The following is an 11,863-nucleotide window of genomic DNA, read 5'->3' on the forward strand; positions in this document are numbered from 1 at the left end:
CCTGCTCCGAGATCGTGTCCTGCACCCGTGAACGTGCTGCCTGCGCGAGGGAGGCAGCTCCTGCTCCTTGCAAGAGAGGGTGGAAGTGTGGCAGAGGAGGGTCAACCAGGAATTTCCTGAGTTTCCCCACCCTGAGCCCAAGTCGGAAACCTGGGGCCGATGAAGGCGGCAGACGGGGTGGAGTAGCGAGCTGGTGCTCCGCTAGCCGGCGGGGACGGGGTGTCCCGGCGGTCCCCACAAGCGTGGGGAGCCGCGCCGTTTCCCAGCAGCGGTGCCGCTCGCAGCAGGGAGCGACAAGCTGCTCCGTCCCCCCCACCCCCCTGAGCTGCTCTCCGGGCACCGATCCAGGAGCGTGTTTGGGGGGAATCCCGCAGCTCTTTGCAGAGGGCAAAATCCTCCCCGAGCGCGGACCGGTGCGGCTCCGCTCCTGGGTGCTGCGGACGAGCGTCCCTGCGGCCGGTTCCCCCGTGCAAACGGGCTCCTCGCTCCCGGGCCGCTCCGGGACTCGCCTGCCCAGGGCGAGAGGCCGTCGGTGCCAGCTCAGCGCCAGCTCCTCGGCGATTTCCCCCGCTCCGCAGCGGCACAGAGGCGGAAGGAGGGAAGTGGAAGCAGCAGGGCCGGGGCCGTTCCCTGTCCCTTCACACCCCGTCCCCTGTGTCCCCGTCCCCTGTGTCCCCGTCCCCTCCACGGCGCTGACGAGGCAGCAGCCGCAGGACTTGGCCTTTGCACGCCCCAGGCTGGCGCCGCGGCTCCGGAGCCTGGCGAGCGCCCGGAGTCAAGGCCCCGGGAAGGCCGAGGGGACGGAGGAGCGCGCGTGGCGAGATAAGCGGTTCCTGCAGCAGCGGGAGCAAGGACGAGGGGCCGGCCCCGGGAAGCGCCGCGGGCGCCGGAGCCGGGGGAGCCGAGCTGAGCCCTGGGCAGCTCGGCGCAGGTGTCGCCCCGGCCCCGGGCACGGGAGGGAGGAACCTGGCGCCCCGGCGCCGTTCCCACGAAGGCGGAACAGCCGAGCGCAGCGGCCCGGGCGGGATGCAGAAGTGAAACCGCCCTGAGCGTCTGAGCTGGACTTTCCTGCGCCGGAAGCCTGGAGCTGCCCGCGCGCCTGCGAGGAAGGGCAGGAGGTGCCGACGACGACGACGGCCCTGCCGCGGGGACGGCGAGGGGGACGCGGAAAGCCCGGATCCCTGCTCCGACGGAGACCGAGGGCTTCCCAGGGCCGGCGGAGCGGCTCCCTGAGCTGCGGTCTGGGCTCCGCATCCCTCGGACGAGGCGCTTCCAACCGGGAAGTTTCTCTTGGGCTGCGGCCGCGGGGCGGCATCCCGCGCGGGGACATTCCCGCGCTCCGCCTGAGGCCAAGGAAAAGCCGGGAGCCGACAGGTCCGGGCAGCACCGGGGCACCGCAGGGCCCGGCCCTCCGCCCTCCCGGTGCCGCTGGCTGCTTCCCACCCCGCTAATCCAATTTACCGGAAAAACCACCTCACTTCACAAAACGCGAGTAGAAAAGAGGAAGCGCGGCACTCCGGAGCGCGTGGCTGGCTCCCGCGCCGCCTTCGGATGAAGTCAACGAGCCCCCGCATTCCTCGGGCTGCTCACGTCCCCGCGAGCACGTGCCGCGGGATGGGGGCTGCCAGCTCGGCCCCCAAGAAGGACACTGCCGTGGGGCCGCCCTATCTCCGGGGGTCCCATACTCCACCATGGGGCTGCCCCGTCCCCGGGGGGTCCCAGACCTTGCTGAGGAGCCATCCCATTCCCGGGGAGGGGGGTCCTGTGCTGGATCAGGGCCAGACCCCACTGTGGGGCTGCCCCATAGCTGGTGGGCAGTGGGGCTGCCTCATCCTCGCAGAGGAGGGCAGTGGGGCAGGTTGTAGGGGGGGCAGAGGGGCTGCACCCGTCCATGGGGCAGGGGGGACCTATGGGTGGTGGGGCAGGATGGCAGGGGTCTGCCCAGTGGCCAGGGGGCAGTGGGGCAGCCCCATGGCCGGTGGGGGGGGCAGTGGGGCAACCCCACGGCTGGGGGGGCCAGTGGGGCAGCCCCACGGCCGGGTCAGGGGCACCCCCCGGCCAAGGCAGCCCGCTGCTTGCTGCGTGTGGGGGCTGCGCTTCGGGGGCGGAGGGGGGCCGGAGGGGCCGGGCCGAGCGGGGCCGGAGCGGGGGGGGGCTGGGGAAGGCCGCGGCGAAGTCCCCGCGGCGCGGCCGGAATTCCCCGGGGGCGGCGGGGCCGCGCCGAGCTCATAAAGCGCCGCCGCCGCCCGCACGGGGCGAGCCGGGACGAGCGGGGCTGAACGGGACCGAGCCGCGCCGCGCCGCGCCGCGCCGAACCGAGTGGGATCGAACCACGCCGCACCGAACCGAGCCGAGCCGAGCCGAGCGGGACCGAATCGAGCCGCACTGAACCGAGCCGAGCTAAGCTGAACCGGGCGGGACCGAACCGAGCGGAACCGAACTGGACCTTTCCGAGCGGGGCCAGGCTGAGCCGAGTCGCTCCGAGCCGGGAGGAGCCGCGCTGAGTTGAACGGAGCCGGAGCCGGAGCCAGAACCGGAGCCGGAGCTGGGCTGAACCGAACCGGGCGGGGCCGAGCCGAACCGGGAGGAGCCGAACCAGACCGATCGGATTTGAGTGGAGCCGGTGCCGGTGCCATGCGCCCCTCCGCGCTGCTGCTGGTCCTGTGCGCCCTGTGCGCCCTTGCGGGTGAGGGGACGTGGGGGATTCGGGGGGACACGGGGGGTCGTGGGACACAGGGTACACGGGGCGGGGCGGGGGGACCCGGGGGCCGTGGCAGCGAGCGCAGGCGACCGCGGCACCCAGTGCCCCCCCGCCCCCGCGGGTCCCCCTCTTGGCCCCGGGGTGCGCGGGGTGGGGGGACCAGAGAGGAGAGCGTCTGCGGTTCTGCGCCCCTGGCCCTGGGTCACTGGGTTCGAGCACGTCGCTGCGACAGCGTCGCTGTCACTGGGGGTGCGTCACTGTCCGGGTGTTGCTCCGGCTGTTGCTCTGGGCGTCCGGCTGTGCCTGGGGCTCTGCGCCCTCCTGCTGGGCTGCCGTGCCGAGCCATCCCGAACCAAGCCATCCCTGGCCGTGCTGAGCCATCCTGGGCTGTGCCATGCCCTCCCGAGCCGTGCCAAGCCGTGCCGAGCCAAACCGGGACACGGGCAGGACTTTCCCTCTGGGACTACAGGGGCTTCCCGCTGGCGAGCACCCGGGCGAGGCCGTGGCGCCTGGGGCGTCGTTCAGATCCGGCTCCCGGCGCCCCGATTCCCGGGAGACGCGAGGTGCCGGCTCCGCGGGGCTCGGCGGGAGCCGGGGGCTGAGCCGCTCCGGCGCCGCCGGGATGTGCAGGCAGCCTTGCGAAACCCTGTGGATTCCAGCCACCCGGAGCAATCGTGCCTTTTCCTGAGGGCGCCTATTCTGGGAAAAGGGCAGGGCTTTTCCCCAGCCGGCAGGAGAGGAACTGCGCTGCCGCCCTCAGGGATCCCCCTCCTCTGCCAAATTGGGGCCAGCGTGCGGCCGGGGCTTCCTCCGGGGCCGGCAGCTCTGGGTCCCCCCCTTCCCAGCTGCCCCTTGCTGCAGAATCCGCCTGCTTTCCCGGAAAGGGCAAGGCAGGAGCGGGGGCTCTGGCAGCCGGCAGCTGGGGACAGCTGCCACCGCCGCGGGGGGGGATCCCGTCCCACTCTCTGGAGCGCCGTCCCCTCCGGAGCAGTGGGGATTTCTGGCTGCAATCCAGCCGCAATCCAGCCGCCGGCGGCTGCCCTTCCTGCAGCCCCGCGGCAGCTCCTCCTCGCCACCGGCGCGGGCAGAGGCGAGAGCTGGAAGCGGCCGCCCGTCCCCAGCCCGTCCCCTCACCCTGCAGGGCGGCCACACGCCTCCTTCGAGGTGTCCATCGAGCCGGCGGCGCCGGTGGTGGAGTACGGTGGCTCCATCCGCCTCACCTGCAAGACCACGTGCCCGGACTCCAACACCGTGGGTGACCTGGAGACCTCCATCCGCAAGCACAACGTCCAGTTCGGCCCCGGCCAGACCTCGGTGGAGCTCAGCAACGTCACCGAGTGGCACTCCAGAGTCCTCTGCTTCTACAAGTGTGCCAGCGTGCGGAAGACCGTGTCGGTCGAACTCGTCGCCTACCGTAAGGCCGGCGGCGGCTGGGGCGAGGGAGCACGGCCGCCGTCCCGGGATGCCATCCCCTTCTGGTTGCTCTCCCGCAGGCGCCCCGGAGCAGCCGCAGCTGGAGCTGGAGCAGTGGCTGGAGGAGGGCAAGAGCCACAACGTGACGTGCAGCGTACCCTCGGTGGCTCCGGTCAGGAACCTCACCGTCACCCTGGGCCAGGGCGCCGAGACACTACACACCCAGACCTTTGAGCATGACACCCGCCCCAGCCCCCAGCAGGTGCTGGTGACCCACAAGATCACGGCACAGCGCTGGCACCATGGGCAGAACATCACCTGCCGGGCGCAGCTCAACCTGGAGCCCCACAAGCTCCACATGAGCAGCACTGCTGTCCCCGTGCCACTGTCCGTCTACGGTGAGTGCCAGCTGCCCGGGCTCCCTGGCATCCTGCAACATTCCCCAGCATCCCGTATCCCCCGGCATCCTGCAGCATCCCCCAGCGTCTCATATTCCCTGGCATCAGCATCCCCCAGCGTCCTGCTGCAGCTCCCAGCATCCAGTGTCCCACGTTCCCTGGGCTCCTGCATCCCCCAGTTCCCATAGTGGCTCCCAGCATCCCACGTCCCCCAGCATCCCGCAGCCCCTGGCTCCTGCTGCAGCTCCTGGCATCCCACATCCCTCAGCACCCAGCTTCCGGCATCCTGTGTCCTGCGTCCCTGGTGTCCCACAGCAGCTCCTGACATTCCTCATCCCCCAGCATCCCACGTCCCCTGTCGTCCTTCAACAGCCCGTGTCCCCTGGTGTCTTGCATTCCCTGGCTCCCACGGCAGCTCCCGGCATCCCGCGTCCCCCAACATCCCACGTCCCCCAGCTCCCACCCTGGCTCCCGGCTGTCTCACCCTGGGACCTTCCTCCCTGGCTCCAGATTTCCCGGCAGACCCTGAGCTGGAACCCGAAATCCACCTGGAAGTCAACGAGACGGCCAACGTCACCTGCACCATCCGCTCCTTCTTCCCGGAGGTGCACTTCGCGCTTTCCCTGGACGGACGGCCGCTGCCAGCCTCCGTCTCGGAGGACGGGCACCGCGCCGTGGCCGAGCTCACCGTGCCACGGCAGGGAGCCTCCAAGCTGCTCTGCACCGGGCACGTGGGGCCCAAGGAGCGCAAGGCACAGGCCACGGTCCACGTCCACAGTGAGTGTCCGGGCACGGCCCTGCTCCGCTGCTGCTCCCGTCGGGCATCGCGGGCTCCTCGCAGCACCGATCCCCGTTTCCCGCAGGTTTCCCGGCCCCGCAGCTGGACGTGAACATGACCAGCGTGTCGGCGGGCGAGGAGGTGGTGGTGCAGTGCGAGCTGCCCACTGGGCACTCGCCCCAGCTGCGACTGCGGCTGCAGCCCGGCGCCGGCCACCCGCTGACACACTGGAGCCCCTCGCCGCTGCGCTGGGTGCGGACGGCCCGCGAGGAGGACGACGGGCTGGAGCTCACCTGCGAGGCCGTACTGCCCGGCACCGGCAAGGCCCCCAAGGCCAGCAAGTCTGTCCGGCTCGCCGTGGCCTGTGAGCACCCCCCCCCCGGCCCCCCGCTCTGCAAGGGACCCAGCGTCCCATGGCGCGGCTAACTGAGTGCTGACGCCCCCCCCCCTTCCCCTTTTCCGCCTGCAGACGGGCCGCGCATGGACGAGGCGGGCTGCCCCCCACGGCAGAGCTGGACCGAGGGGCAGGAGGCGGCGCTGCGCTGCTCGGCCCGCGGCAACCCGCCGCCCCGCGTGGAGTGCGCCCGGCAGGGGCGGCCCTTCCCCGTGGGGGAGCCGCAGCCGGCGGCGCGATCCCACGCCGGCACCTACCGCTGCTGGGCTACCAACAGGCTGGGCGACGTCGAGCGCGTGGTGGAGGTGCTGGTGGAGTGTGAGTGCTGCCGGAGCCCAGTGGGATGCTCCAGAGCGGGATGCGCCGGGGCAGGATGCCCCAAGATGTGATGTACTGGGGTTGGGTGCTGTGAGTGGGATGCGCTGGGGCGGGATAAACTGGGGTGGGATGCGCCAAGGTGACGTGGCCAGGATTCAGCAGGGAGGGATTCAGGCAGGATGCAGGTGGATGCACTGAGGCGGGATGCAGCTGTGATGTGCCGGGTGGGATGCAGTGGGGCGGGATGCACCATGGCAGGATGTGCATGGGATGCACTGGGGCAGGGTGCATCAGAGCCCGTGTGCCAGGGCAGGATGCACCAGGGCAGGATGCAATGGGGCAGGATGCACCAGGGCGGGATGCAATGGGGCCAGAGGCACTGGGCAGCTCCCCTGACTTCCCCCCTTCTCCTGCAGACCACGACCCCCCCGTGCTGCTGGCTGTACTGCTGACCCTGGCCGCGCTGGCCGCCGTGGGCCTCGCCGGGGCCAGCTACGGCATCTACTACCGCAAGAAGAAGATCCGGCAGTACAAGCTGCAGGAGAAGCAGCGGCAGCTGGAGATGCAGCCCATGGCCGGGCGCCCGCCGGCGGCGAAGGCAGCCGCTTCCAACGGGTCGGCGCTGGCGGCCCAGCCCTAGCGGAACGGAGCCGCCGGAGGGGCCGGTGCCCCCTCTGCGGTGACAGGGTGACATTCGGACGAGGCTCCGGCGCGCGCCAGGGACATCCCGCGGGACTGGCGTTCCCGCAGCCGCCCCGGGCGAGACTGGAAGCAAACACTACAGACGGCCGGTGCCGGCGGGGCCGGGGACGTGGCCGGCAGCGGCGGGTGATGGCCGGGCGCTGGCGTCGCCCCGCGTCGGGGCCCCGGTGATCCCGTGCACGGACTTGGCGCCAGCGGCGCTTCTGGGTGCTAAGGTCGGACTCTGTTCCTCGGCGGAGGTGTCCGAGGTCTCCGCACTTCCCTGTGTCAGTGGCAGCGAATCCCACTGCCCATTAAACACCCCTCCATGAGTTTTCCCACCCGAGAGGCTTTCGTAACTGGGCTGCTCCCAGGATGGGGATTTGGGGATGGATCCCAGGGGGCTGCAGCTGCGTCCTGCCTGGGAGAGAGTTTGGACACTGCTCTGGCCGTGGCACAGAGCTGCATCGCGGTCGAGGCCAGTGGGATCCCCGGAGCTGGCGAGAGGTCGTGTGCTGGGGGATCCCCAGAGCCGGCGGGTGCCCGCGCCGAGCATGCGCGCCAGAGCCGGGGTTGGGGCCGCTGCCAACCCCGCTTCCTTCCTGGCGGCCCCGGCGCCATTTGCCTGCTGGCGCAGCTGGGGGAGTGAGGCCAGAACCGTGCCGGAGCCGGGAGGTGCGGGATGCCCTGAGCCGGCCCTGCTCCCGCTCCCGGTGTCACTTCCCGCCCTGGCGCGGCGATGCCCCGGCGTGGCTGTGCGGCCCTGCCCCTCACCGCGATGCTCCTGGCCTTGTTCGGTGAGTGCCGGATCCGACAGGCTGGCACGCCTGTCTCGGATCCGTCAGGTCAGGGCTGCGTGCTGCAGGTCCGCTGGGATCCGTGCCACACGGCCTGGCCCAGCTCCCCGGGGATGCACCATGTGTCCCAGCTCAGCTCCGTCGGGTCGAGGCTGTGCTCCCCGTCCTGGCTCTGCAGGATCTTTCCACGCACCCCAGCTCAGCTCCCCTGGGATAGGGCCATGCGCTGCAGCTCAGCTCCCTGGGGACGTGCCGCGCACACTGAGCCAGCTCCATTGGGACGTGCCGTGTGTCCCAGCCTGGCTCCTCGGGACAGGCCATGCCTCCCGACGCAGCCGTCGGCGTGTGCTGTGGGCCACAGCCCGGCTCTGACAGGTCCATGCCGTGTGCCCCAGCTCTGCTTGCAGGGATGTGCCGTGCACCCCAGCCTGCTCCATCGGGACTGTGCCACATATCCCAGCCCAGCTCCATCGGGTCTAAGCCATGCACCTTGGCCCACTCCATCCATTGGGATGGTGAAACATATCCCAGCCTGCTCCATCAGGACTGTGCTGCATATCCCAGCCCGCTCCATCAGGACCGTGCCACATATCCCAGCCCAGCTCCATTGGGTCCATGTTGCATATCCCAGCCCAGCTCTATCAGGTCCATGCCACGTGTCCCAGCCTGGCTCCGCTGGGATACACCAGGCCAGTTCTGTCGGATCCTTACCGTGCCGTGCCGCACTATGCCATGCCATGCCGTGCCATGCCATGCCTTGCTGTGCACCCCCAACCCCACGCCCTGACGCCTCCCCGCAGGCCGCACGGCGCCAGGAGCCGCCGGCAGCTCCTTCACGGTGGCAGTGGCGGGGCCGTCGGCAGTGCCCTACGGCGAGGACGCCCTGATCAACTGCTCCACCACGTGCCCGCCTGCGGCAGCGGATGGCGGCCTGGAGACCTCGCTGGCCAAGGGCCACCAGCGCCAGGGCCCCGGCTGGCTGGCGGTGCAGCTGCACAACATCACCGAGCCCCACGTCCAGCTCCTCTGCTACTTCACCTGCTTTGGCCAGAGGAAGACGGCCGCCCTCGCCCTGGCAGCGTACCGTGAGTGCCGGCGCCAATCCCAGGGTGCAGCGCCAGCGCGGGAGCCGGGATAGGGGGCCAAGGGTGGTGGCGGGATGCAGCACCTGGGAATCGGGACGGGAGCTGCAGCCGGCAGGACGCAGCGCCTGGGAGCCGGGACGACGGCGCTGCCGCCCACCGCAGGCTTCCCGGACCCGCGGCTGGCCGTCCTCGAGCCCAACGCCTCCCTGCATGAGTCGGTGGCCGTCGAGTGCTCCGCGGCGCCCAGCCAGCCCCCGGGGCTGCAGCTGTGGCTCCGCAGCAGCCGCGGGGTGCAGGAGTCCGGGACGGAGGGACGCGTCCGCCTGGAGCTGATGGCTCGCGAGGAAGACGACGGGCTGGAGTTCGTCTGCGAAGCCGAGTTGGCCGTGGGCAACCAGACGCTGCGGAAGAGCTCGGCCCCGGCCACGCTCAGCATCTCCTGTGAGTGGGGCCCGGACGCCTGGGCCCGGGCAGCTCTTGGTTTGCCCCGGGAGTGCTGACGTCCCCCCCCCCTTCCCCTTTTCCGCCTGCAGACGGGCCGCGCATGGACGAGGCGGGCTGCCCCCCACGGCAGAGCTGGACCGAGGGGCAGGAGGCGGTGCTGTGCTGCTCGGCCCGCGGCAACCCGCCGCCCCGCGTGGAGTGCGCCCGGCAGGGGCGGCCCTTCCCCGTGGGGGAGCCACAGCCGGCGGCGCGATCCCACGCCGGCACCTACCGCTGCTGGGCTACCAACAGGCTGGGCGACGTCGAGCGCGTGGTGGAGGTGCTGGTGGAGTGTGAGTGCTGCTGGAGCCCGGCGGGATGTGCCGGGGCTGGGGGGGGGGGGGGGGAAATGTGGCAGGATGCATCAGGGTGGGATGCAATGATGGATGTGCCAGGGTGGGATGCAGCAAAGTGAGACACAGGCAGGATACGCCAGGATGGGATGCAGGTGGGATGGACAGGGGCAGGATGTGTCAAGGCAGAATGCAGGAGGGATGCAATGGGGCCAGAGGCACCAGGCAGGATGCAATGGGGCAGGATGCACCAGGCAGCTCCCCTGACTTCCCCCCTTCTCCTGCAGACCACGACCCCCCCGTGCTGCTGGCTGTACTGCTGACCCTGGCCGCGCTGGCCGCCGTGGGCCTCGCCGGGGCCAGCTATGGCATCTACTACCGCAAGAAGAAGATCCGGCAGTACAAGCTGCAGGAGAAGCAGCGACAGCTGGAGATGCAGCCCATGGCCGGGCGCTCGCCGGAGGTGAAGGCAGCCGCTCCCAACGGATTGGCACCGGCGGCCCAGCCCTAGCAGGGGGCAGCGTTACCTGGGCCGCCCCCCAGCAGTGCCCCACAGGGGTGGGAAAGGACTCGGGATGGGAAGGGCCTGAGGGGCCCCGGCTACAGCCCTGCTCCCCGTGGGACCACGTGGAGCAAAGCACCAGGGCGACGGAGGCCTCCCGCGCGTGGGATGCCATCCCGGCATCGCTCCGGCCGGCGCCTCCCGCTCCAGCAGCCGGAGGGGATCAGACGATACCGGGACAGTGCCGAGCCGCACGCAGCCAGCAACAAAGCGCCTGTGCCGGGAAGCCCCTCGCTCGGTGTCTGCTCCATGGTGGGAAGGGCGGGAGCTGGTTGGGGAGCGGGAAAGGTGCTGGGAGATGGGAGCAGGGAGCAGGTGGGGATGGGGGAGGCCAGCGGGGGCTCCGGCCACAGGTCTGGCCCGGAGACACCGGTCGCTGCAGCGTGGCCTTTTCCCATCCCCCGGGAAGCACCGGGGAGCTTCTCCCCGCCCTCCGGTTCATTCACCCCTTCCCGTGGTGCCGCGATCCCGGCGCCTCGTGCACAGGGAAGTGGAGCCGGGGCGCTGCACGGCGGCATCCCGCCCCGCCGGCGTCACCCGCTCCCGCCCCGCGGCTGGGCTCCCGGCGCCCGCAGCGGCTCCCCGCAGCTGGAGCAGCGCGAGCGAGGCTTCCCGCTCCTCCGGGGAATATTCCAGCAGCGCCGGCACCGCAGCCGGTACTTCTTGTACCTGCGGGAACGGGGCGGGAAGGCGTCAGGGCGGCGAGGCCCCGCGGCACCGAGGGCGCCGCTCCCACGCGCCGCCAGGCTCACCGGATGCCGCAGGCGTTGCAGAGCCGCGTCCCGGCCTCGGCGATCCGCCACAGCGGCGTCCGCCGCGTCTTGCAGGAGGCGCAGCGCCGGCTCCCTGCGGAGGTGGAAACCTGCAAATCCGCCTCTCCCGCCGAGCCGAGCGGGACCCTGCGGGGCTCCGGCCACCCCGTCCCATCCCCGTCCCCGTCCTTACTCGCCCCTCGCGCCGAGTCCTCCTCGGAGCTGCTGGCTGCCCCGAGCTCCCTGGCGAAGGCACCGCCGGCGCTGCCCTCCTGGCTCCGTTTCCAGACGGCCTCGCTGCGGATCGGTAGGATTAACTGAGCTTTGCCGGGACGCCGGAGCCCGGCAGTGCAGCCGGGGCTTTTCCCGTGGCGCCTGGGGCCCGGTACCTGCCGTGGCGGGCGGTGACGAGGAGCCGGTAGCCGTCGGGGCTGCGGGGACAGAGGCGCAGGTGCAGGCGCACCGTCACCCCCCGGAAAGCAGGGTCGTGGGGTTCAGCCCCCCGCTGCGGGGCCGCCTGCTTGCGGGGCCGCCGGTGCCCTGGGCCGCCGGCCAGGTGCCGGCACTGGAGGCTGATGAGGCTCAGGGCGTCGGGGCCGGCGGGTCCGGCCGGTCCGGGGCTGCCGGCTGGTCCGGGGCTGCCGGCCGGTCCGGGGGGCTCCAGCAGCCGCGCCGACTCCTGCAGAAAGGTGAGGCCGAGCCCGGCGGGGGCCGAGGGTCCCGGCGGCGGCTCCGCAGCCCCGCTGAGCCCGGCTGTCAGGGAATCGGGTCGTTCCAGCGCCCCCCCCCCCGGTGCTGGTAGCCCAGGTCCCCTGGCCGGGTCAGCCCTAGCACCTCCCCAGTTCTCCTAGTGCCAGTGACCCTGGTCCCACCCCGGCTGGATCCCCCATTGCCAGTGCTCCCAGTTCCCTTCAGCCACCCCAATTCCTCCCCCCCCCCCCGTGCCAGCTCCTGCAGTCCCAGCCGGCCATGCTACCCCGGTTCCAGTCACCACTGATACCCCACAGCCCCCTCGGTCCCGGTGCTCCTGGGTCTCCCTCATGCCCTGGTCCCACCTGGAGCTGCCGGGTTACTCCCCCCCCAAGTGCCGGTCCCAGCTCCTCCAGCTGCCCTAGTCCCGGCCCCGCTGCAGTGCCGGTTCCTCCCGGTCCGGGTACCCCCCGGCTCTGGCTCCCCCGGTCCCGGCACCCCCTGGCTCTGGCTGCCCC

General features: G+C 71.6%; 1 protein-coding gene across 1 annotated transcript; it reads left to right on the forward strand.

Annotated features, from left to right (window-relative positions):
- The first annotated feature begins 2,220 nt into the window (after nucleotides 1-2,220).
- LOC134152734 (intercellular adhesion molecule 5-like) lies at nucleotides 2,221-10,117 on the forward strand. Its single transcript, XM_062598329.1, has 13 exons — nucleotides 2,221-2,686; nucleotides 3,843-4,115; nucleotides 4,195-4,512; nucleotides 5,023-5,289; nucleotides 5,376-5,654; nucleotides 5,760-6,069; nucleotides 6,419-6,871; nucleotides 7,321-7,328; nucleotides 7,376-7,480; nucleotides 8,281-8,565; nucleotides 8,728-9,006; nucleotides 9,099-9,341; nucleotides 9,629-10,117. Exons 1-13 carry the CDS (start codon nucleotides 2,635-2,637, stop codon nucleotides 9,850-9,852), a joined length of 3,096 nt encoding a protein of 1,031 aa, XP_062454313.1. The 5' UTR covers nucleotides 2,221-2,634; the 3' UTR covers nucleotides 9,853-10,117.
- Nucleotides 10,118-11,863: the final 1,746 nt, after the last annotated feature.

Source organism: Rhea pennata, chromosome 33, assembly GCF_028389875.1.
Source record: "Rhea pennata isolate bPtePen1 chromosome 33, bPtePen1.pri, whole genome shotgun sequence".
In the NCBI taxonomy this organism is placed as follows: Eukaryota; Metazoa; Chordata; class Aves; order Rheiformes; family Rheidae; genus Rhea; species Rhea pennata.